Raw genomic sequence first — 27,071 nt, 5'->3', positions numbered from 1 at the left:
ATCTGTGGCCCCTCTATAAACATGTACATCCTGAAGTCTACTCAACAGTCTTTTATCTACCAATACATAATCCAACAAACTACTGTCATTTTGCCCTACATCATATCTTGTATACTTATTTATCCTCTTTTTCTTAAAATATGTATTACCTATAACTAAACCCCTTTCTATACAAAGTTCAATCAAAGGGATCCCATTATCATTTACACCTGGCACCCCAAACTTACCTACCACACCCTCTCTAAAAGTTTCTCCTACTTTAGCATTCAGGTCCCCTACCACAATTACTCTCTCACTTGGTTCAAAGGCTCCTATACATTCACTTAACATCTCCCAAAATCTCTCTCTCTCCTCTACATTCCTCTCTTCTCCAGGTGCATACACGCTTATTATGACCCACTTTTCGCATCCAACCTTTACTTTAATCCACATAATTCTTGAATTTACACATTCATATTCTCTTTTCTCCTTCCATAACTGATCATTTAACATTACTGCTACCCCTTCCTTTGCTCTAACTCTCTCAGATACTCCAGATTTATATATATATATATATATATATATTTATATATATATATATATATATATATATATATATATATATACAGTGGACCCCCGCATAACGATGGCATCACATAGCGATTATTTCGCATACCGCTTACTTTAATTGCAAAAATTTTGCCTCGCATACCGCTTAAAAACCCGCTTACCGATTTTCGTCCGAGACGCGTCCAATGTGCGGCCTGAGCCACGCTCACATGTTCCGCCGGTGGCATTGTTTACCAGCCAGCCTCCGCGGTAACATCCAAGCATACAATCGGAATATTTCGTATTATTACAGTGTTTTCGGTGCTTTTTCTGGAAAATAAGTGACCATGGGCCCCAAGAAAGCTTCTAGTGCCAACCCTACAGCAGTAAGGGTGAGAATTACAATAGAGATGAAGAAAAAGATCATTGATAAGTATGAAAGTGGAGTGCATGTCTCCGAGCTGGCCAGGTTGTATAATAAACCCCAATCAACCATCGCTACTATTGGTGGTACAGCTGCTGCTGCTGCTGCACTGTCAGCTGCTGCTGCTGCTGCAGCACTGTCAGCTGCTGCTGCTGCTGTAGCACCGTTGTTGGTGTGGCTTATTGAGAATACCAAGAAACAATTAACCCCAGAGGATTTGCCACCCAGGATAACCCAAAAAAGTCAGTGTCATCGAAGACTGTCTAACTTATTTCCATTGGGGTCCTTAATCTTGTCTCCCAGGATGCAACCCACACAAGTCGACTAACACCCAGGTGAACAGGGAAAAATGCCTGGAACTAGTGCTCATATTGGTGAATTTAAAGCCAGCAAAGGTTGGTTTGAGAGATTTAAGAATCGTAGTGGCATACACAGTGTGATAAGGCCTGTTCTGGAAGAAAATGCCAAACAGGACCTACAGTACTCAGGAGGAAAAGGCACTCCCAGGACACAGTGTCTCATCAGTCATTGCTGCATCTTCAATAAAGGTAAGTGTCATTTATTCTTCATTTAGTAGACTAGTACATGCACAATATATACTGTGCATGTACTACTCTACTATTGTGCATGTATCCTTCTCTTTGTGTGTGGGAAAATGTATATTTCATGTGGTAAAATTTTTTTTTCATACTTTTGGGTGTCTTGCACGGATTAATTTGATTTCCATTATTTCTTATGGGGAAAATTCATTCACATAGCGATTATTTCGCATAACAATTACCCCTCTTGCACGGATTAAAATCGTTAACCGGGGGTCCACTGTATATATATATATATATATATATATAATATATATATATATATATATATATATATATATATATATATATATATATATATATATATATATATATATATATATATATTCGTGCCGAATATGTAAAACTGGTCAATTAGCAAGAACTCATTTATAATTAAGTCCTTTCTAAAATTTTCTCTTATACGTTTAAAGATATATTTTTTTCATTAATGTTGATGTAAAAATTTATAATTTTGCACCAAAAGGAACTTAGAAAACTTACCTAACCTTATTATAAAAAGAGCAATTTATTTTAGCCTAATCCAACTAAATATATTTTAGATTTGTTTACAGTAATTTAATACTAAACAAACACAGTGAAATATATTTTTTTCGTTAGGTTCAGAATGATTTTGGCGAAATTATTACATACACAAATTTTCACTTGTCTTATATGGCAAGATGAGCGTTGCTATTTAAGCCAAGATCGCAAGTTCTGCCTATTCGGCACGACATATATATATATATATATATATACATACATACATACATATATATATATATATATATATATATATATATATATATATATATATATATATATATATATATATATATATATATATATATTTTTATTTATTATCACACCGGCCGATTCCCACCAAGGCAGGGTGGCCCGAAAAAGAAAAACTTTCACCATCATTCACTCCATCACTGTCTTGCCAGAAGGGTGCTTTACACTACAGTTTTTAAACTGCAACATTAACACCCCTCCTTCAGAGTGCAGGCACTGTACTTCCCATCTCCAGGACTCAAGTCCGGCCTGCCGGTTTCCCTGAATCCCTTCATAAATGTTACTTTGCTCACACTCCAACAGCACGTCAAGTATTAAAAACCATTTGTCTCCATTCACTCCTATCAAACACGCTCACGCATGCCTGCTGGAAGTCCAAGCCCCTCGCACACAAAACCTCCTTTACCCCCTCCCTCCAACCCTTCCTAGGCCGACCCCTACCCCGCCTTCCTTCCACTACAGACTGATACACTCTTGAAGTCATTCTGTTTCGCTCCATTCTCTCTACATGTCCGAACCACCTCAACAACCCTATATATATATATATATATATATATATATATATATATATATATATATATATATATTTTTTTTTTTTTTTTTTTTTTCTTTTTCAACACACCGGCCGTATCCCACCGAGGCGGGGTGGCCCAAAAGGAAAAACGAAAGTTTCTCCTTTTACATTTAGTAATATATACAGGAGAAGAGGTTACTAGCCCCTTGCTCCCGGCATTTTAGTTGCCTCTTACAACACGCATGGCTTACGGAGGAAGAATTCTGTTCCACTTCCCCATGGAGATAAGAGGAAATAAACAAGAATAAGAACTAGAAAGAAAATAGAAGAAAACCCAGAGGGGTGTGTATATATGTGCTTGTACATGTATGTGTAGTGTGACCTAAGTGTAAGTAGAAGTAGCAAGACGTACCTGAAATCTTGCATGTTCATGAGACAGAAAAAAGGACACCAGCAATCCTACCATCATGTAAAACAATTACAGGCTTTCGTTTTACACTCACTTGGCAGGACGGTAGTACCTCCCTGGGCGGTTGCTGTCTACCAACCTACTACCTTAATATATATATATATATATATATATATATATATATATACACACACACACACACACCCCTCGGGGTTTTCTTCTATTTTCTTTCTAGTTCTTGTTCTTGTTTATTTCCTCTTATCTCCATGGGGAAGTGGAACAGAATTCTTCCTCCGTAGGCCATGCGTGTTGTAAGAGGCAACTAAAATGCCGGGAGCAAGGGGCTAGTAACCCCTTCTCCTGTATATATTACTAAATTTGAAAGGAGAAACTTTGGTTTTTTCTTTTGGGTCACCCCGCCTCGGTGGGATACGGCCGGTGTGTTGAAAGAAAGAATGAATATATATACAGTGGACCCCCGCATACCGCACGCATCGCATACCGTACAATCCGCATACCGCTCGCTTTTTTCGCAAAAATTTTGCCTCGCATACCGCCCAAAAACCCGCTCACCGCTCTTCGTCTGAGACGCGTCCAATGTGCGGCCTGAGCCACGCTCACATGTTCCGCCGGTGGCATTGTTTACCAGCCAGCCTCCGCGGTAACATCCAAGCATACAATCGGAACATTTCGTATTATTACAGTGTTTTTGGTGATTTTTTCTGGAAAATAAGTGACCATGGGCCCCAAGAAAGCTTCTAGTGCCAACCCTACAACAATAAGGGTGAGAATTACTATAGAGATGAAGAAAAAGATCATTGATAAGTATGAAAGTGGAGTGCGTGTCTCCGAGCTGGCCAGGTTGTATAATAAACCCCAATCAACCATTGCTACTATTGGTGGTACAGCTGCTGCTGCACTGTCAGCTGCTGCTGCACTGTCAGCTGCTGCTGCACTGTCAGGTGCTGCTGCACTGTCAGCTGCTGCTGCTGTTGTACCACCATCAGCTGCTGCTGCTGCTGTAGTACCGTCTGCTGCTGCTGTAGCATCGTCTGCTGCTGCTGTAGCATCGTCTGCTGCTGCTGTAGCATCGTCTGCTGCTGCTGTAGCATCGTCTGCTGCTGCTGTAGCATCGTCTGCTGCTGCTGTAGCATCGTCTGCTGCTGCTGTAGCATCGTCTGCTGCTGCTGTAGCATCGTCTGCTGCTGCTGTAGCATCATCTGCTGCTGCTGTAGCATCGTCTGCTGCTGCTGTAGCATCGTCTGCTGCTGCTGTAGCATCGTCTGTTGCTGCTGTACCACCGTCAGCTGCTGCTGCTGCTGCTGCTGCTGCTGCTGCTGTAGCACCGTTGTTGGTGTGGCTTATTGAGAATACCAAGAAACAATTAACCCCAGAGGATTTGCCACCCAGGATAACCCAAAAAAAGTCAGTGTCATCGAAGACTGTCTAACTTCTTTCCACTGGGGTCCTTAATCTTGTCTCCCAGGATGCAACCCACACCATAAGAACATAAGAACATAAGAAAGGAGGAACACTGCAGGAGGCCTGCTGGCCCATACTAGGCAGGTCCTTTACAATTCATCCCACTAACAAAACATTTACCCAACCCGATTTTCAATGCTACCCAAGAAATAAGCTCTGATGTGAAAGTCCCACTCAAATCCAACCCTTCCCACTCATGTACTTATCCAACCTAGATTTGAAACTACCCAAAGTCCTAGCCTCAATAACCCAACTAGGTAGACTGTTCCACTCATCAACTACCCTATTTCCAAACCAATACTTTCCTATGTCCTTTCTAAATCTAAACTTATCTAATTTAAATCCATTACTGCGGGTTCTCTCTTGGAGAGACATCCTCAAGACCTTATTAATATCCCCTTTATTAATACCTATCTTCCACTTATACACTTCGATCAGGTCTCCCCTCATTCTTCGTCTAACAAGTGAATGTAACTTAAGAGTCTTCAATCTTTCTTCATAAGGAAGATTTCTGATGCTATGTATTAATTTAGTCATCCTACGCTGAATGTTTTCTAACGAATTTATGTCCATTTTGTAATACGGAGACCAGAACTGAGCTGCATAATCAAGGTGAGGCCTTACTAATGATGTATAAAGCTGCAGTATGACCTCTGGACTTCTGTTGCTTACACTTCTTGATATAAATCCCAGTAATCTATTTGCCTTATTACGTACGCTTAGGCATTGCTGTCTTGGTTTAAGGTTGCTGCTCACCATAACCCCCAAGTCCTTTTCGCAATCTGTATGGCTAAGTTCTACATCATTTAATTTATAAGTACTAGGGTTATGGGCACTCCCAAGCTTCAGAACCTTGCACTTATCTACATTGAACTGCATCTGCCACTTTTCTGACCAAGAATAGAGTTTGTTTAAATCCTCCTGAAGTTCCCTAACATCTACGTTTGAATCAATTATCCTACCTATCTTTGTGTCATCGGCGAATTTGCTCATATCACTAGTAATTCCCTCATCAAGATCATTGATATATATTATAAACAACAACGGGCCCAAGACTGATCCCTGTGGAACGCCACTTGTTACAGATCCCCACTCGGATTTAACCCCATTTATGGACACTCTCTGCTTCCTGTCAGTGAGCCATGACTCGATCCACGAGAGCACTTTTCCCCCAATGCCATGGGCTGCCACTTTCTTTAACAGTCTATGGTGCGGAACTCTATCAAAAGCCTTACTAAAATCTAAGTAAATAATATCAAATTCTTTATTGTGGTCAACAGCCTCAAAAGCTTTACTGAAGAAAGTTAATAAATTAGTTAGACAAGACCGGCCTCTTGTGAATCCATGCTGAGTATCATTAATCAAGCTATGCTTATCGAGATGGCTTCTTATAATCTCAGCTATAATTGACTCTAGTAATTTGCCTACAATTGAGGTCAGGCTTATTGGGCGGTAATTTGACGGTAACGACTTGTCCCCTGTTTTAAAAATAGGAGTTACATTAGCCATCTTCCACATATCAGACACTACACCTGTTTGAAGAGATAAATTAAAAATATTAGTTAATGGTTCACAGTCGACTAACACCCAGGTGAACAGGGAAAAATGCCTGGAACTAGTGCTCATATTGGTGAATTTAAAGCCAGCAAAGGTTGGTTTGAGAGATTTAAGAATCGTAGTGGCATACACAGTGTGATAAGGCCTGTTCTGGAAGAAAATGCCAAACAGGACCTACAGTACTCAGGAGGAAAAGGCACTCCCAGGACAGTGTCTCATCAGTCATTGCTGCATCTTCAATGAAGGCAAGTGTCATTTATTCTTCATTTAGTAGAGTAGTACATGCACAATATATATTGTGCATGTACTACTCTACTATTGTGCATGTATCCTTCTCTTTGTGTGTGGGAAAATGTATATTTCATGTGGTAAATTTTTTTTTTTCATACTTTTGGGTGTCTTGCACGGATTAATTTGATTTCCATTATTTCTTATGGGGAAAATTCATTCGCATACCGAACATTTCGCATAACAATCAGCCCTCTTGCACGGATTAAAGTCGCTATGCGGGGGTCCACTGTATGTGTGTGTGTATATATATATATATATATATATATATATATATATATATATATATATATATATATATATGCATATGCAAAACAACCACTCTGAAAGAATAGAGAAATTCCAAGCGCTTTTGTGACTACTCACATTATCAAGGAGTTCCTTGATAATGTGAGTAGTCACGAAAGCGCTTGGAATTTCTCTATTCTTTCAGAGTGGTTGTTTTGCATATTTTGAAATCACCTGTTTACTGTCATCTTATTGTGTATATATATATATATATATATATATATATATATATATATATATATATATATATATATTTTTTTTTTTTTTTTTCAACAAGTCGGCCGTCTCCCACCGAGGCAGGGTGACCCAAAAAAAGAAAGAAAATCCCCAAAAAGAAAATACTTTCATCATCATTCAACACTTTCACCACACTCGCACATTATCACTGTTTTTGCAGAGGTGCTCAGAATACAACAGTCTAGAAGCATAAACATATAAAGATACACAACATATCCCTCCAAACTGCCAATATCCCAAACCCCTCCTTTAAAGTGCAGGCATTGTACTTCCCATTTCCAGGACTCAAGTCCGACTATATGAAAATAACCGGTTTCCCTGAATCCCTTCACTAAATATTACCCTGCTCACACTCCAACAGATCGTCAGGTCCCAAGTACCATTCGTCTCCATTCACTCCTATCTAACACGCTCACGCACGCTTGCTGGAAGTCCAAGCCCCTTACCCACAAAACCTCCTTTACCCCCTCTCTCCAACCCTTTCGAGGACGACCCCTACCCCGCCTTCCTTCCCCTATAGATTTATATGCTTTCCATGTCATTCTACTGTGATCCATTCTCTCTAAATGACCAAACCACCTCAACAACCCCTCTTCTGCCCTCTGACTAATACTTTTATTAACTCCACACCTTCTCCTAATTTCCACACTCCGAATTTTCTGCATAATATTTACACCACACATTGCCCTTAAACAGGACATCTCCGCTGCCTCCAACCGTCTCCTCGCTGCTGCATTTACCACCCAAGCTTCACACCCATATAAGAGTGTTGGTACTACTATACTTTCATACATTCCCTTCTTTGCCTCCATAGATAACGTTTTTTGACTCCACATATACCTCAACGCACCACTCACCTTTTTTCCCTCATCAATTCTATGATTAACCTCATCCTTCATAAATCCATCCGCCGACACGTCAACTCCCAAGTATCTGAAAACATTCACTTCTTCCATACTCCTCCTCCCCAATTTGATATCCAATTTTTCTTTATCTAAATCATTTGACACCCTCATCACCTTACTCTTTTCTATGTTCACTTTCAACTTTCTACCTTTACACACATTCCCAAACTCATCCACTAACCTTTGCAATTTTTCTTTAGAATCTCCCATAAGCACAGTATCATCAGCAAAAAGTAACTGTGTCAATTCCCATTTTGAATTTGATTCCCCATAATTTAATCCCACCCCTCTCCCAAACACCCTAGCATTTACTTCCTTTACAACCCCATCTATAAATATATTAAACAACCATGGTGACATTACACATCCCTGTCTAAGACCTACTTTTACCGGGAAGTAGTCTCCCTCTCTTCTACACACCCTAACCTGAGCCTCACTATCCTCATAAAAACTCTTTACAGCATTTAATAACTTACCACCTATTCCATATACTTGCAACATCTGCCACATTGCTCCTCTATCCACTCTATCATATGCCTTTTCTAAATCCATAAATGCAATAAAAACTTCCCTATCTTTATCTAAATACTGTTCACATATATGCTTCAATGTAAACACCTGATCTACACATCCCCTACCCACTCTAAAACCTCCTTGCTCATCCGCAATCCTACATTCTGTCTTACCTCTAATTCTTTCAATTATAACCCTACCGTACACTTTTCCTGGTATACTCAGTAAGCTTATTCCTCTATAATTTTTACAGTCTCTTTTGTCCCCTTTCCCTTTATATAAAGGGACTATACATGCTCTCTGCCAATCCCTAGGTACCTTCCCCTCTTTCATACATTTATTAAACAAAAGTACCAACCACTCCAACACTATATCCCCCCCTGCTTTTAACATTTCTGTCATGATCCCATCAGTTCCAGCTGCTTTACCCCCTTTCATTTTACGTAATGCCTCACGTACCTCCCCCACACTTACATTCTGCTCTTCTTCACTCCTAAAAGATGGTATACCTCCCTGACCAGTGCATGAAATTACTGCCTCTGTTTCTTCCTTAACATTTAAAAGTTCCTCAAAATATTCTCGCCATCTACCCAATACCTCCATCTCCCCATCTACTAACTCCCCTACTCTGTTTTTAACTGACAAATCCATATTTTCCCTAGGCTTTCTTAACTTGTTTAACTCACTCCAAAATTTTTTCTTATTTTCATTAAAATTTCTTGACAGTGCCTCTCCCACTCTATCATCTGCTCTCCTTTTGCACTCTCTCACCACTCTCTTTACCTTTCTTTTACTCTCCATATACTCTGCTCTTCTTATAACACTTCTGCTTTGTAAAAACCTCTCATAAGCTACCTTTTTCTCTTTTATCACACCCTTTACTTCATCATTCCACCAATCACTCCTCTTTCCTCCTGCCCCCACCCTCCTATAACCACAAACTTCTGCCCCACATTCTAATACTGCATTTTTAAAACTATTCCAACCCTCTTCAACCCCCCCACTACTCATCTTTGCACTAGCCCACCTTTCTGCCAATAGTCGCTTATATCTCACCCGAACTTCCTCCTCCCTTAGTTTATACACTTTCACCTCCCTCTTACTTGTTGTTGCCACCTTCCTCTTTTCCCATCTACCTCTTACTCTAACTGTAGCTACAACTAAATAATGATCCGATATATCAGTTGCCCCTCTATAAACATGTACATCCTGGAGCCTACCCATCAACCTTTTATCCACCAATACATAATCTAATAAACTACTTTCATTACGTGCTACATCATACCTTGTATATTTATTTATCCTCTTTTTCATAAAATATGTATTACTTATTACCAAATTTCTTTCTACACATAGCTCAATTAAAGGCTCCCCATTTACATTTACCCCTGGCACCCCAAATTTACCTACTACTCCCTCCATAACATTTTTACCCACTTTAGCATTAAAATCCCCAACCACCATTACTCTCACACTTGATTCAAAACTCCCCACGCATTCACTCAACATTTCCCAAAATCTCTCTCTCTCCTCTACACTTCTCTCTTCTCCAGGTGCATACACGCTTATTATAACCCACTTTTCACATCCAATCTTTATTTTACTCCACATAATCCTTGAATTAATACATTTATAGTCCCTCTTTTCCTGCCATAGCTTATCCTTCAACATTATTGCTACTCCTTCTTTAGCTCTAACTCTATTTGAAACCCCTGACCTAATCCCATTTATTCCTCTCCACTGAAACTCTCCCACCCCCTTCAGCTTTGTTTCACTTAAAGCCAGGACATCCAGCTTCTTCTCATTCATAACATCCACAATCATCTCTTTCTTATCATCTGCACAACATCCACGCACATTCAGACTTCCCACTTTGACAATTTTCTTCTTCTTATTCTTTTACATTAAATGAAAGGGGGTAAGCAGCTTCAGTAGTGGGATCATGACAGGAAATGTTAAAAGCGAGGATATAGTGTTGGAGTGGTTGGTACTTTTGTTTTAATAAATCATGTGAAAGGTACTACAAGATTGGCGGGAGGCATGTATAGTCCTTTATATAAAGGAAAGAGGACAAAGAGACTGTAAAAAATTATAGAGGAATAAAAGCTTACTTGGTATGCCAGGAAAATTATGCTGTTCCAAATTTATAATTGAATTAGAGGTAAGACAGGGCAAGTTGCGGATGAGCAAGGAGGTTTCAGAGTGGGTGGGGATATGTAAGATCAGTCATTTACATTAGAAGCATATATGTGAACAGTATTTGAATAAAGGTAGAAGTTTTATTGCATTTATGGATTTAGAAAGGCATATGATAGAGTGGATAGGGGAAAAATGTGGCAGATTTTGAAAGATAGGAAGGGGGTGGAAAAGTTATTAAATGCTTTTAAAAGATTTTTTATAAGATAGTGGGGCTCAGGTTAGGGTGTGTAAAAAGGGGGGAAAACTTTTTTTGGGGATTTAAAAGACAGGGATTTGTAATGTCCCCATGGTTGTTTAATTATTTATAAAAGGGGGGTTTTTAAAGGGAAGTAAATGTGGGTGTTTGGGAGAGGGGGGGGAAATTTGGGAATAAAATTCAAAGTAAAATTTGACACAGTTACTTTTGTGAATACTGTGTTAGGGGAAATTCTAAAAAAAAAAATTAAAAAGGTTTAAATTGGATGATTTTGGGGAATGTGTGAAAGGGGGTAAAAAGTTGGGGTGAACATAAAAAAGTAAGGTGATGGGGTGCCCAAATGATTTAAAATAAAGAAAAATTGGATATCAAATTTGGGGAAAGGGGGGTGGGGGAAAAAGGGGTTCCCTTTCAGATCTTGGGAGTTGGGGGTTCGTGGATGGTTATAAAGGATGGGGTTAATATAAAATTGGGGGGGGAAAAAAAGGTGAGTTAGTGCTTTGGGGGTATAATTTGGAGTCAAAAAGCAGTTACCCATGGAGGCAAAAAAGGAATGGGGAAATATAGTATTCCAAACCCTCTTATATGGGTGTGAAGCTTGGGGGGTTAAATGCAGCAGCGAGGGGGCGGTTGGAGCGTAAAAGATTTTTAAAAAGGGGCTGTGTGGTGAAAAATATTATCCGAAAATTGGGGGGGGGGAAAGGGAAGGGTGTGGAGTTAATAAAGTATTAGTCAAAAAGGGAGAAAAGGGGGTTGTTGTTTAATTTTGTCATTTAGAAAAGGGAATCAGAAAGAATGACAGGGAAAAACTTAAATCTTGGGGGAAAAAAGGGGGGAGAAAAGCCTGGAAAATTGGGGGAAAAAGGGGGAATTAATTTTTTGTGGGAAGGGCGGTTTCCCAACGGCGGGGGCGTGAATGGGGTAAAGGGAGGGGGAAGGTTTTGGGATCTTTTTAGTTTTAACGGGGGAATTTTAGTGGGGGTTCGGAAACTTTATTTTCATATAATGGACGGCCCGGGGAAAATGAAAACACTCCCCACTTTAAAGGGGGGTTTGGGGATTTGGCGTTTGGGGGGAAATTTTTAAGTTTTTATTTTTATGTTTGGGCCTGTTTTTTTAAAAACCCTCTGCAAAAAAGGTTTTGAGTGGGGGAAAAAGTGTTAAAATAATGATTTTTTTCCCCTTTTGGGGAATTTTTTTTTTTGCGGTCACCCCCCCGGGGGGAAAAAGGGCCCATTTTTAAAAAAAAAAAAAAATATATATATATATATATATATATATATATATAAAAATATATATATATATATATATATATATATATATATATATATATATATATATATATATATATATATATATACTTTAATAATATACACACACACACACACACACACACACACACACACACACACACACACACACACACCCCCTGGGTTTTTCTTCTATTTTCTTTCTGGTTCTTATTCTTTTTTTTTTCCCCCCTTTTCCCCCAGGGGGAAGTGGAACAAAATTTCCCTTCCTCCGGAAAACCCAAATGCATGTTGAAAAGGGGCCCCCAAAATGCCGGGGCGGGGTGTAACCTTCCCCTTGTATATTTTTCCCAAAATTTAAAAGGGGAAGTTTTATTTTCCCTTTTTGGGCTCCCCGTTCGGTGGGATGGGGGTTGTGTTGAAGAAAAAATTGATCCCGGAAAAGGGGGTTTACTAGCCCATTGGTCCTGGCATTTTAATTGCCTCATATGATCTAGGGGCACTGTGGAAAGGTTTCTTCCCCCATTTTTAAATTCCCCATCCTCATATCCATATTTCTTATATTAAAAGGTTTTTTGTTCCCCCCCCCCTTCCTTGCCTACCGGGTGTCCCCTTGGACTCTTTTCAACCATCATTGACCCCCAGTGACTTCCCACCTTGGACTTTGCCTGTCTGTCTGTCTCTCTCTGTCTCTCTTTTGCTCTCGTGCTCACTCGTTCCCTCTCACAGCTTGACCTAAGGAGGCTTGTTTGACTTTAGAGGCAATGTTTGTGTCTCCTGTACACTGATTGAAGTTCAGTTTCAACAAAGCATTGCAGTGGTAACTAGTGTCTTTATCCACTTGTTGGCTTATGCTGTCTTCTACCATGGAAGGAATGGCACAGGAGAGGTGGGGTGAGGGCTAACATGGGATGAGGAAGGGAGAGAGCAGGGAGGGAAGGAATGAAGACAGCAAGCAAGCAAAAAAACCAAAAGCAAAAAAAGTTTGGGAAGGTTAGCGGTGGGGGGCGACCAAACCCGAGAGGATTAAGAAAGAAAGGGAGCAAGTGCAAAAGAATTAGTTTGTGAATACTCTGCAATGTGTTGTGTATTTGTGCATGATGGAGTTAGTCAACTCCTAACTTTGCCTTAAACTTTATTGTATGGCATTACATATTTGCATGTCTCCTAGGCTTCATCATACCTTCTTTAGAAATGGTTCAAGGAATTTGCCTCTTTCCTCATCCAGTTTATTCCACTTGTTTAACCCCCTGATACACTGTGGTTCTAGATTTTTTCAGTTTGTTCTGTCTCAGGTCCTCTCATTTGTCTGTCATTATCTGCTCTCTCCATTTCTTAAGTATTTTTAACACTTGGCCCGATTCCCTTATTGAACATGGGGATCTGGGGGAAAGGGTTTTGCATTCCCAATCACTTTCAAAAATTTCCCCCAAAGTAAACCCCTACCAATCCTTCAAATTATTCTTAGATCCACATCCCAGAGCCCCCAAATTAACTTGTTATGTCTTAATCATATTTACCTGGGGAGTTTTTTTCCAAGGTTTTAGGTTATATTCCATAAATTTTCCCAAATTATCCCTTTGCCCTCAAGTATATGGTTTTGATTGCTATACATGGACTTAAAATGCTGTTGCCACCAATGCCTAAATAGTGACTTAAATCTTCTGACAGTGCATTGTGTATTCGCTTCGGACTGGCTATTAGACCTAAATTTTGGTGATTGTCTGCAATATGACTGCAGTGTACATCATGATATCACAGTTGATATTGATAGCACATAGCAAAGTGATAAGTTCATTCAAAATTATTAATGATAGCAAATTATTAGTGTTAAAAGTGTTTGTCGAAAGTGCTGAATAACCATACAGTTTTTAAAACCCTTATTAATTTTAAAATTTTTTAAAAACCCCTAGGTTGTGGTGAATTTCTCTGAAAGTTTTTTTATGGTATCCTTTGAGAAAAGATGCTTTCTTTTTCCCAACCCTTTCTTCCCAACTTTCCTTGCATTCTCCACCTCTTCTGCTCTTTTTCCTCCTGTCTTATCTTGTAATCAATTTTCCTTAACAAATAACTACTCCCATAAATTAGGTTTTTGCATTGTGTTTCTCTTGTTATCTTTCACAAAGATGATCTTTGTGGGCTGTTTATATTTAGCTTATAAGTTCTGAGCATACTTTCCCTACCACCATAATTTCAAGAAAGTCTTTTTCTCTGAACTTCATTCTGCTTCACTCCAACGTTGTGTGTGTTTGTGTGTGTGTGTTTGTGTGTGTGTGTTTGTGTGTGTGTGTTTGTGTGTGTGTGTTTGTGTGTGTGTGTTTGTGTGTGTGTGTTTGTGTGTGTGTTTTTGTGTGTTTGTGTGTGTGTGTTTGTGTGTTTTGTGTGTGTGTGTTTGTGTGTGTGTGTTTTGTGTGTGTGTTTTTGTGTGTGTGTGTGTGTTTGTTTGTGTGTGTGTTTGGTGTGTGTGTTTTTTTGTGTGTGTTGTGTGTGTGTGTGTTTTGTGTGTGTGTTTTTTTGTTTGTGTGTTGTGTTTTTGTGTGTTTGTGTGTGTGTTTGTGTGTGTGTTTGTGTGTTTGTGTGTGTGTGTTTGTGTGTGTGTGTGTGTATGTGTGTGTGTGTGTGTGTGTGTGTGTGGTGTGTGTGTCCCCCCTAGTTGTACCCCACCCATTGAGGTTGCAGGGTTGGGGTCAGGCCCCCTGGCCCCCCTTCCCCTTCACTGTCCTTTTTTTGGTCACTCTCCCGAACCTGAGCTTTATCCTCCATTAAAATTAAGGATCCCGTTTCCCCCCGCTTCCCAAACCTTTTCCCCTTTCTGACTTCTCTTTGGGTGGAAAAACTTCCTAACATCCTGTGATTCATCTGTGTCTTCAACTTTAACTGTTCCACTTGTTACTTGTCAATCTCCGGGAAAATCCTGTCTTTTTTCCACCTTGTCAATTCCTCTCAGTATTTTGTATGTCGTTATCATGTCCCCCCCATCTCTCCTGTCCTCCAGTGTCGTCGGTTGATTTCCCCAAAAACCCCTCCTCATTGGACATCCTCTTAAAACTCTGGGGGCTAGTTTTGTTTTCAAACCTTTTTCCCTTTTTCTATTTCTTCAGTGGCTGGGGGGTGGGTTCCAAACTGGGCATACTCCCAAAATGGGCCCCAAAGTACACGGGTTTTAGGGTCCTGAAAAAATTCCTTATTAAGATGTCGAAAACTTTCCAAAATTTGCTGGGGGCCCTTCTCCCCCAGTTATTTGGGTTTATGTTCTTCAGGGGATTTTGCCTGGGGTTTTACTCACCCCAAAATCTTTTCCCTTTGGGGAGGGTTTTTAGTCCCCCGGCCCCCCGGCTGCCTCCGTCTGGTCTTCTTTTCCCCTTTCCCCAAACCCTTTGACTTTTACTTGGTGGATTGAAACTCCAAGGGGCCAATTGCTGGACCAGGTCCGGGCCCGTCCCGATCCCTTTTTATTCTCCCGGTCTTGTTGGTGAAATTTTTCTATCAACCCGTCCCTCTGCAAAAGGGGCACCTCAGTCTATTCCTTCCCGTCATTGGGTTTCCAAAAAAAAACCCTTTTGGGCCCAGGGGTTTACCCCTGATTCCCGCTGATCACAGGTGCCCCCCTGACACCTCCCAGGCCCGGGACTGTTCTTCTTTGACCTTTTCCCGATCCATTGTAATTGCCTTCCCCGTTAACCCTGCTTGGTCCTCCCGTTTTTCCCCTCTCTTGTTTGGAACTGTGTCAAACACCTTCTTGCAAATCCAAAAATACAATCCCCCCCCTCTCTCTTGTCCCCCTGGTCACCTGTAGGGGAAATTTTAGTGGGGTTTTTGACCAGGGGTTTTCCCTCCTAAACCCTTTGGGTTCTGGATGAATCATTCCTTTCCCCCGGGGTTCCCTACTCTTCTGATAATCTTCTTTTTTTCTTTCTGCCATGTCAGTGACTTTTTTGGGCAAACAAGTGGGTTAAAATTTTGTCTCCTTTTTTTAAAATTGGGAAATACATTTCTGTCTTCCATGCCTCAGGAATCTCCTGTTTGATGAAAGTATTGAATATTGTTGGTTTGGGGGACACAAATGCCTCTGCTCCCCCTCTCAAAAATCCCGGGTCACTCGGAACCCCCTTCCTTTTTTCCTCGGTTTTTTTACTGTGTCCAGCAGCCAATGGTGTTCCCCCCCTCTCCTCTTTCTGGGCCTTCCCGCCCCCTCTGTTTGTGTGTGTGTGTGTGTGTGTGTGTGTGTGTGTGTGTGTGTGTGTGTGTGTTTTTTTTTGTGTTTTGTGTTTTTGTGTTTCAATCTTCATGACTTTGCACTTGGTGGGGTTGAACTCCAGGAGCCAGTTTCTGGACCAGGCCTGCAGCCTGTCAGGATCCCTTTGTAGTTCCCCCTGGTCCTCGTCCGATTGAATTCTTTTCATCAACTCACATCATCTGCAACCAGGGACACTTCCGAGTCTATTCTTTCCATCACGTTGTTCACATATATATACCAGAAACAGCACCGATCCTAGGACTGACCCCTGTGGGACCTTGCTGGTCACAGGCGCCCACTCTGACACCTTGTCACGTACCATTACTCGCTGATGTCTTCCTGACAAGTATTCCCTGATCCATTGCAGTGCTTTCCCTGTTATACCTGCCTGGTCTTCCAGCTTATACACTAATCTCTTGTGTGGAACTGTGTCAAAAGCCTTCTTACAGTCCAAGAAAATGCAATCTTTCCACCCCCCCCTCTCTCTCTCTCTTGTCTTACTTCTGTCACCCTGTCATAGAACTCCAGTAGGTTTGTGACACAGGATTTCCCATCCCTGAAACTGTGCTGGTTGTTGTTAAGCTCATTCCTTTCTAGGTGCTCCACCACTCTTCTAATAATCTTCTCTATGACTTTGCATCCTATACTTGTCAGTGATACTGGTCTGTAGTTTAATGCTTTGTGTCTGTCTCTTTTTAAAAATTGGGACTACATTTGCTGTCTTCCATACCTCAGGTAGTTGCCCTGTTTTGAAAGATGTGTTGAAGATTGTTGTTAGTGGCACACACAGTGCCTCTGCTCCCTCTCTCAGGACCCATGGAGAGATATTATTCGGCCCCATCGCCTTTGAGGTATCTAGCTCGCTTAGTAGCCTCTTCACTTCTTCCTGTTGTATGTGTTGTGTCTAACACTTGATGTTGTATGTGTTGTGTCTAACACTTGATGGTGGACCCCACCTGTTCTTCTTTCTGGGGTCTCTTCTGTCTCCTCTGTGAGCACTTCTTTGAATCTCATGTTGAGCTCCTCGCATTCTTCTCGGTCGTTCCTTGTGATCTTCCCTCCTTCCTTCCTCAGCCTGATTACCTGGTCCTGGACTGTTGTTTTCCTCCTTATGTGGCTGTGCAACAGCTTCAGGTCAGATTTAGCTTTTGCTGCTATGTCATTTTTTTATTTTTGTTGGGCCTCCCTCCTTACCCGTGCATATTCCTTTCTGGCTCTACAACTGCTCTCCTTATTCTCCTGGGTTCCTTGCCGTCTATACTTCTTCCATTCTCTAGCACACTTGGTTTTGGCCTCTCTACAGCTTTGAGTGAACCAAGGACTCATCCTGGCCTTCTCGTTATTTCTGTTATCCTTGGGTACAAACCTCTCCTCAACTTCCTTGCATATTTTTGTCACATATTCCATCATCGCATTTACTGACTTCCCTGCCAGTGCCCTGTCCCACTGAACTTCGTGCAGGAAATTCTCAATGCCTATGTAGTCCCCTCTCTTGTAGTTTGGCTTCATTTGCCCTGCCCTTCCTGCTTCCCTCTTCACTTGTAACTCTACTATGTGTTCAAAGCTCAGAACCACATGGTCACTGGCCCCAAGGGGTCTTTCATATGTGATATCCTCTATCTGCACTACTGAAGGAGAATACTAGATTCAGTCTTGCTGGTTCGTCTTCTCCTCTCTGGTAGTGTCCCTTATGTGTTGATACACGAGGTTTTCCAATACCACTTCCATCATCTTAGCCCTCCGTGTTTCTGGGCCACCATGTGGTTCTAGGTTCTCCCAGTGTGTGTGTGTGTGTGTGTGCGCGTGTGCGTGTGCGTGCGCACGTGCGCGCTAGTTTTTCATATCTGCAAGTGAGTAGTAATAAAATAAAAATAAGGGTTGCATGTATATTCAGTGTAATATTAGGTTAAGATCTTTAAATAGTGAAATGGAAGTTGTATTGTAGATATTCAGTATCATACATACAGTAGACATTTGTTGATACAAAATTTCACTTCATTAATTTATTGTATAGTCTTTACTATGTTTATATCATAGTTGGTAACATGCAGTATCACATTTATAATCTGTGATTTCTTGTCTGAAGTACTGTACATAGAAATCTTTATGGGGCAAAGTTCTGCTCTAGCAGTCTTAATAAAGCATCCTGGTCATTTGCTCATCTTTAGACAATATATGGCTCTCATTAATAAGCATTATATGCAGTGTCTTGTCTACCTGTTGCTAAACAAGCGAGGTATTAAAATATAAAATTAAATGTTATTTACTGTTACCTTCATTGTCTTTTGTACTTTACTGAAAAATCCATTTTCCACAATTACGGGCTGTAGGTGCCTATGAGACTAAACTAAAAAAATAATTCATTGAGTTAGGTATGCAGTGAATATTTCTAGGAGTACATCTGTTATTTTCCAGGAATTCATCTCTGAATTTTGCTTAATTGCAAAATTCTTAGTGTACATTTTTTCCTTTAAAGTGGGGGGGAAAGGATGCATCCTGGTTCCTTAGTAGGAAAAGACTTGTTTTATTATTATATTTATGGTATACAAAGTTGACAAGTTGATGAATAATACATGGGTATATTTTGTTATCACTGGCTAGGATTATTGTACAGAATATCTTATTGCATTTGAGTAGCTGAAGCTCTGGATAATGTTAAAAATACTTTTAATAATAATGTACTAGAGTGTGACTTTCTTTGATCTATTTTGAAGCTAGTTTACTTACGACATTTCAGGTTCCAGTTTTGTGGTTGCCATTCAAGTGTCTGCCTACTATAATTGGGCTAATAGCAGCTGCTGTAGCCCTCTTTAATAATTTTAAGATAATCCTAATAGAGAGAGGAGCTGGTCGCAATGGCTCCACGGTTGCCGTAAGTTGCTGACCCAGGTGCACTACAATTGGCACAGCTGCATGATTACTAACACTGTTGCACTAGGTGTGAGCCTTGCCTTAAACAATTATTCTGCACTTATAGTAATGTGCATGTCTACATATTTAAATTTTTATTTCTGATTTTACCTACTGATTGCTTACAGACTGTTTTTCTACCTTGGATGGTTATTTTTTCCAGAAGATAGGATAATTTATTATTATTATTGTCCTTGACCAAGTGAAAAGGACCCAGAAAGCAAAGGAAGAAATGTGTGCTAATACAAGAGAGATAAGGAGTAAAAAAACTAAGAATGAAGAATACAGTGGTGTCAAGATTGCAAGAGCAGAAGTGAGAAGATTAAAGGAGTAGTACGCATTAAATAACTACTTGTAGGTTGGCATGAGAAGGATAAGAATACCTAGGCATGAACTAGTGAGTAGGGTAAATGCCAAGGGTGCAGTGTATGTGAGAGAGAGAGAGAGAGATATATGTGTTTTTGCTCGTGTTATTTTTTTTTTTAAACTTAAATTTTATTTATAATATTAGGAGCTAATATTTATTTTGCTATTTTGTCAGATTCCAGGAACAGATGTTGCTTTTATTGCAATATATATCACAATTGGTGTTCTCGAAGCGATAAATCAGTTGTGGCCTTATATTCCCGTCATTCTGTGGGGTGGGGCAGGGAAAAATGGCTCCACTGTTGCTGTAAGTTTCTATGCAGATTTATTCTAACTGGGGTCATTTTTGTCATGTCTTTTTCTCAAATGTGTGTAAAGGTAGCTTGGTTAGTCAATGTGGTCATTATTATTGTGAAGATGAGAGTGCTTCATACACTTAATAATTGTGAAGATGAGTGCTTTATACAGTTAATCAGTCATATAAAAAAGGAATTGTTGAAATCTAATTGGAAGAAATTGTAGATGGAGAAACTGCAAGAATTACAGCAATGTTGAGAGCTATAGGCTGGTCAGGGGAGTACAGTGTTGGGAAAGAGAGGCAATGTATTATTTTATGCCTTTTATTTCCCTATTTGCATTTTTATTGTCATTATTCTCCCCTTCTCTTTTCTTTGACATTTCTTTCCCCTTGACCTTTTTTACCTTTTTGCCCCTCCCCCTTTTACCTTATCCTCCCCTTCCGCCCTTTATTCTGCCCCTTACCTTCTTCCTCGCCCATTTTTTTCTCCCTCCCTTTTTTTCACCATCTACCTTTTTCTTTTTTGTACACTTTCTTATAGATAAGAACTCCACAAACACACGTTTTATCTGTATGAAAAAGAAATACAGTGGAACCTCTACTTACGAGTTTAATCTGTTCCATGACCTTGCTCGCAACTGGATTTGCTCGTTTGCAGAGTCAATTTTCCTCATTTAAATTAATTGAAGTGGAATTCATTTGTTCCAGTGGAATTCCAGGCACGAGAAAATACAGTACTTTAATAATTTTCCTAAGATCAACTCTACAGCTTATTTATCTATCACAATTCATGTAATATGACATAATAAACAATATTAATAACATGGAAACATGATACATACACTAGAATGAATAAAATACATGTCATTAGGTATGTAGCTAGTGGTGGTGACAGCAGCCATTGTTGTTGGGGTTTATAGGGCCACCACTGCGGCCATTCCTGCTCCTGCCTACATGTGTAGAGAACCTAGGATAACCCAAAAAAGTCAAAGTGACTTATAAGTGCTACACTCTTAATGCTACACTTAATTGCTACACTCTTAATGCTACAATTTGCCACTGCTGCTTCATGTTGTCTGCCACTGCTACCTCATGTTGTCTGCCACTGCTACCTCATGATGTCTGCCACTGCTGCTTCATGTTGTCTGCCACTGCTGCTTCATGTTGTCTGCCACTGCTGCTTCATATTGTCTGCCACTGCTGCTTCATGTTGTCTGCCACTGCTACCTTATGTTGTCTGGCACTGCTGCTTCATGTTGTCTACCACTGCTACCTCATGTTGTCTGCCACTGTTGCTTCATGTTGTCTGCCACTGTTGCTTCATGATGTCTGCCACTGCTGCTTCATGTTGTCTGCCACTGCTACCTCATGATGTCTACCACTGATGTCACCAAAGAATCGAACATTTCTGCTATTTTGAGCTCAATTTCAAGGTACTTTTCATCGTGAAACCAATTAAAATCATATTTATTTTTGTAGTAGATCTTCCATCCTATCACATGAGACCAAATAAAACGAGAATACGACCACAAAAACCATACGAAAATACACCGCTAAGGGGAGGCTAATGACTGAGAAGTGAACTCCATTATTTATGGTCCTATTTCTTTCATTATTGCTGTATGTTAAGAAGCATCTTTTCATCATACATTGCCCAAGTTTCAATAAGATAGTCCAACAAACAACTGAGATCCACTTCCCTAGATCAAGAGCAAGAGCCCCCTCACCAGTGTCAATTAACTTCCCTTGAGGCCCACTCGCATCTGGAAATTTTGCTCGCGTCTGGAAGCAAAAAAAACGACTGAGCAGCTGCTCGTATCTGGAAAAACGTGCACGTGAATGCACTCGTAAGTAGAGGTTCCACTGTACTGGAAATGCTATTTTCAACACAGTCATTTATTATTATGCATGTGCTTGCACATGAATGGATGCTGTCTAATTAAGTTGTAGTATATGGAGTGTGATGCAGCTCCATATACGTACTAGCTTTACGTAAAAGTTCGCATAAGAATAACCTCTGGGGGCTTGGGAAGCTTTACAGATTGATAGGTGGTTTATGAGGCAGGAAACCCTGGTTTAAAAGGCATTTATTACCAGGAAATCCTAAAGAATTAACCATGTGTGATAAGCTTAATGCTGAAGTTGGTAAACCACAAGCATTGCTTTGCTCCATTAACTATTAATGGGTAATCAGAAAAAAGTGTAATTGCATATGAACATTTTTCTCTAATTTTTTTATTCCCATTTTTTTTTTTTTTTAGTTGTCAGGTAGTGAAGGCTTCTCCCAGCTGTCTAATTATTTAATTGTTATTTTTACAAATTATATATCCCCAAATGCTCTTATTTCTACTTTCAGCTGTGGTTTTCATTTATAATTTTTATTCTACTGCCGTGCTTCCACTTTTGCCTTCTGTACTGCTTCTGTTACTTTTTCTTGTCTTCCACCAGCTTCCTTATTTTGGAGTTACGCTGCAGCTTCTAATAGTGTACATCATACTGATGTTCCAGCTTTTCTTGGGATACTCGTACATGCACACTATTCCATATTCTGGAGCTGGAAAAAATGGCTCAACAGTGGCAGTGAGTTTTGAAATTCTCAGTGCAGTACAGTATTCATTTTGTCATTTGTAGATGACTTCACTCAAGATTTTTTTCTGTGAAATGTACATTGCCTGGTTTTGCTGCAGTAAGTTCATGTACAAATGAGAATAGTAATACAGTACAGATGTCCTTATCTTATCCCCAGTTATTCCTAGCTACCGTATTGTGTTTACGTCATTGTAACTTGCCAAATTTCTCCGTGAGGAAGTGGAACAGAATTCTTCCTCTGTAAACCATGCATGTCGTAAGAGGCGACTAAAATGTCAGGAGCAAAGGGCTAGTAACCCCTTCTCCTGTATGTAGTATTACTAAATTTAAAAGGAGAAAGTTTTGTTTTTCCTTTTGGGCCATTCTTCCTCGATGGGATACGGCCAGTTTGTTGAAAGAACAACAACTTGCCAAATTATTCTTTAGCTTTTCATGGCTTTCTAAAATACCCAGTAATAAGTACAAGGTTAATCTTTTCAGGGTCGACAGGCCCTCTCAAAGACTTCTTCTCAGGGTCAGCCAAATTTAAAAAAAAAAAAAATTTTTTTTCTTATGAAAAGATAGAGAATCTTTTCCCGATCATAATGACACCAAAAGTATGAAATTTGATGGAAAACTTAGGGAATTATGCACTCGCGAAGTTAGTGGTCTCGATGATGTTTACGCATCGGCGATTTTGCCCACTTTGAGCCGTATTTTCGGCCAATTCCAGTGTACTTGTCGACAAAAATCATAACTATTTCGCTAGAACTCCATTTTTTCTATCAAATGAGTACAAGAAACCACCCATTTACCGATTTCAACTATCCAATACAGTGGTTAGAATTTAGCAATTTTGCCAATTTCACAAATTTCAAAAGATGCCAATTTCCGAATAGGGTCCAGAATAAACAAGAAAGACATTCCTGGCACTAAAATAACATTTCCTTTGCTCATTAGTCACATCCCCATGCCCCTCTTACATTCTTTTGCTTTCCACTTTGAATTTTTATTCTCACAAAAAATAGAAGATTTACTGTTAGAAATGGTATAAATATTATCAGCGCACTTGTGAAAGACTATTAGACTCGTCAGCTGACGTGTATTGGACACATAGCATGATTTGTTTACTTTTGAACTTTGGTAAAAATCGAACATTTCTGCTACTTTGAGCGCAATTTCAAGGTAGTTTTCTTTGTAAAACCAGTCAAAATCATCTCAATTTCTGTAATATGTCTTCCATTCTATAAAATGAGACCAGGAAAACTAGAATACAACAATAAATACCATATGAAAATACAGTGCAGAGTCGCTGTTTTAATCCAAAAACACAAAGTTTTTTTTTTCTCATTACGCACTGTGTGCTGCAGGATTTTGTTATACCGCGCACACTGACCACATAGACCCATTCTTTCATATGTAGGCCTACCAGCTTTCTCTCGCTAGAATTTAGGCGTACTTATACATCAAAAACCCTGGTGCGTAAGCCATATTAGTACGGCAGACACCCTGAAAGGGTTAACAGTAGAATTTTGCTTATTCAGGTTATACCAAACCCATTTTATTTTTGGCAAGTTTAGTAAATACTATTTAAATACCATTGGGTTATTGATTACGACTAACCTTTGACTGTCGCAAGCCCCTTTCTGAAACTATCATTTTATGCCGAAAATATTTTGGGAAAAAACAAAATTTCTTATGAAATGATAGAGAATCTTTTCCCGATGGTAATGACACCAAAAATATGATATTTGATCAAAAACTCGTGGAATTATGCTCCCGAGAAGTTAGCGGTCTCAGCGACATATACGCATAGGCGATTTCGCCGACTTTGAGCCCTGTTTTTAGCCAATTCCATTGTTCCAGTTGACCAAACTCATAGCTATTTCTTTTGAGCTCCATTTTTTCTATCAGTTGAGTACAAGAAGCCACCCATTTACTTGAACTACCCAATAAAGTGACCAGAAATTGGCAATTTGGCCAATTTCACTCAAATTAAAAAAAAATGCCAATTTCAAAATAGGGTCCAGAATAAACAATGTAGACATTCTTGGCACTAAAATAACATATCCTCTGTTCATTAGTCATGTCTCTAGGTCCCTCTTATATTACTATTGCTTTCTATTTTGATTTTTTATTCATACAAAAAATACAAAATTTACTGTTATGCAGACTACTGCATTATTGTAAAAATGGTATAAATAATATCAGTGCACTAGTGAAAGAATATTAGACTCCCCAGTTGGCGTTTATTGGGCATGTGGTGTGATTTGCTTACTCTTGAACATTGGTAAAATTCGAACGTTTCCACTACTTTGAGCTCAATTTCAAGATCGTTTTCATCGTGAAACTAATCAAAATCATCTCTGATTCTTTAATGTTTTCCATTTTGTCACGCGAGACCATGAAAACAAGAATACAATGATAAATGCTAGACAAAATTACACCTCAAAGTCGGCGTTTTAATCCAAAAAAATGGTCAGTTTTTTTTTTTCTCATTATGCACTGCATGCTGCAGGATTTTTTTTATGTGGTGCACACTGACCACACAGACCCATTCTCTCACATCTGGACCTACCAGCTTTCTCCTGCTTGATTTGAAGCCGCTAGAATTATTGAGCATATATACGTCTGAAACACTGGCTCGTAAGATGTATATGTATGACCAAAACAGTCAAAGGGTTAATAAAGAATGTGATAATGCTTGAAAATAAATCCAATACAGTAGGGCCTCGCTTATACAGCAGGTTAGGTTCCGGACTACTGTAGGTCCTCGCTTATACAGCAGGTTAGGTTATGAGCTACTGTAGTTCCTCGCTTATACAGCAGGTTAGGTTATGAGCTACTGTAGTTCCTCGCTTATACAGCAGGTTAGGTTCCGGACTACTGTAGGTCCTCGCTTATACAGCAGGTTAGGTTATGAGCTACTGTAGTTCCTCGCTTATACAGCAGGTTAGGTTCTGGGCTACTGCTGTAAAACACAAAATAGTCTTTTTTTTTTTTCACTTATAAATGCATATAAAAGCCTCTTAACATGTTTACACTATCATATATTAAGTGAGCTAGGCCTAAAAAATGCATATACAGTACACACACATTACTTAAAATATTTTCGTCCTTAGCTCATAGTGAGTGGTGAATATATTGATTGTAGGAAGTCTGAATAAATGAATAGATATAATTAAAAAATGCTGCATTAGTGAAATGCCATAAAGAAAAGTGCTGTAAAGAGGAGCTTTCCTGTATATTAAATAGTTAATGTTGTCTGGGCAATATTATGCTTAGTTTTTGTAGCATCTTAGACAAATCACTGATGTACTAAAGTTATGCTAATGTATTTACTATACTATATGGTTTATGCTACAAATGATAGTGAAATGTTACAAATGAATTTATGAAAAATGGAAAGGAACCATTTTTTATTTTTTTATTTTTTATTATCACACTGGCCGATTCCCACCAAGGCAGGGTGGCCCGAAAAAGAAAAACTTTCACCATCATTCACTCCATCACTGTCTTGCCAGAAGGGTGCTTTACACTACAGTTTTTAAACTGCAACATTAACACCCCTCCTTCAGAGTGCAGGCACTGTACTTCCCATCTCCAGGACTCAAGTCCGGCCTGCCGGTTTCCCTGAATCCCTTCATAAATGTTACTTTGCTCACACTCCAACAGCACGTCAAGTATTAAAAACCATTTGTCTCCATTCACTCCTATCAAACACGCTCACGCATGCCTGAATTTTCAAGGATACTGTTCTGTATGATAGTGTGTGCATCACTAACCACCTGAATAAATGTTTTGATGGTAATGATGGAAAACTACAAAAGCTGAACTGGTATTTCTTTAGCTACTAAACTGTTCTGTAATATAGAAGTAAATGGGGCATCTTCATTTCCATATACAGTACAGTACAGAGGAGCCTCGGTTATCGGCCGTAATCTGTTCCAGAAGGTCAGCCTAAAACCGAAATGGCCAAAAACTAATAATATTTCCCATAGAATTAATGTAAATGCAATTATTTAATTGAAAGTATTTTCTTTTTGGGGATTTTCTTTATTTTTGGGTCACCCTGCCTTGGTGGGAGACGGCCGACTTGTTGAAAAAAAAAAAATTAATCCGTTCCAGATACCCAAAAATATAAATAAAAAATTCATTTTTTAAAGATTAACAATAGTTTTACATAAACAAAGCAATGGAAACTAAATAAAATGACTAATGAAATGGATAAATGAACATTTAAATCACTTTTACCTTTATTGAAAAGTTCTGTTGGCGTATGCAAAAAGGCGAGGAGCGGAGAGGGAGGCAAGTTTGTTTGGAGACAGGACAAAATGCTTAAATATGACGTTATTATCTACTCTACGGCTTGCTTATCTATCACAATTAATCTAATATGACATAATAAACAATATTAGTAACATAGAAACATTATATACTCTAGAATGAATAAAATGTCATTACATAGTAATGGTGGTGGTGGTGGCAGCAGCAGAGGCCACCACCACTATTCACACTGAAAAAATGTA

General features: G+C 39.4%; 1 protein-coding gene across 4 annotated transcripts in view; it reads left to right on the top strand.

Moving 5' to 3' along the window:
- Nucleotides 1-27,071, top strand: part of bbc (choline/ethanolaminephosphotransferase 1 bbc) — a 70,453-nt gene that overhangs the window by 23,435 nt on the left and 19,947 nt on the right. Inside the window, exon 6 of one of the 4 annotated variants that reach the window (XM_053796067.2) lies at nt 22,423-22,554. The exons of 1 other annotated variant lie outside the window; for it this stretch is intronic. In XM_053796067.2, coding sequence (XP_053652042.1) covers nt 22,423-22,554 — 132 coding nt within the window. Of the gene's footprint in view, nt 1-19,137; nt 19,273-19,851; nt 19,984-22,422; nt 22,555-27,071 lie in introns of all 4 variants that reach the window. 2 more of the 4 variants (XM_053796059.2, XM_053796054.2) reach the window with 2 other exon arrangements.

This window comes from Cherax quadricarinatus, chromosome 37 (genome assembly GCF_038502225.1).
Source record: "Cherax quadricarinatus isolate ZL_2023a chromosome 37, ASM3850222v1, whole genome shotgun sequence".
In the NCBI taxonomy this organism is placed as follows: domain Eukaryota; kingdom Metazoa; phylum Arthropoda; class Malacostraca; order Decapoda; family Parastacidae; genus Cherax; species Cherax quadricarinatus.
Note: the sequence above shows the minus strand (reverse complement) of the source record. Positions and strands in the feature narration are given on the sequence as shown.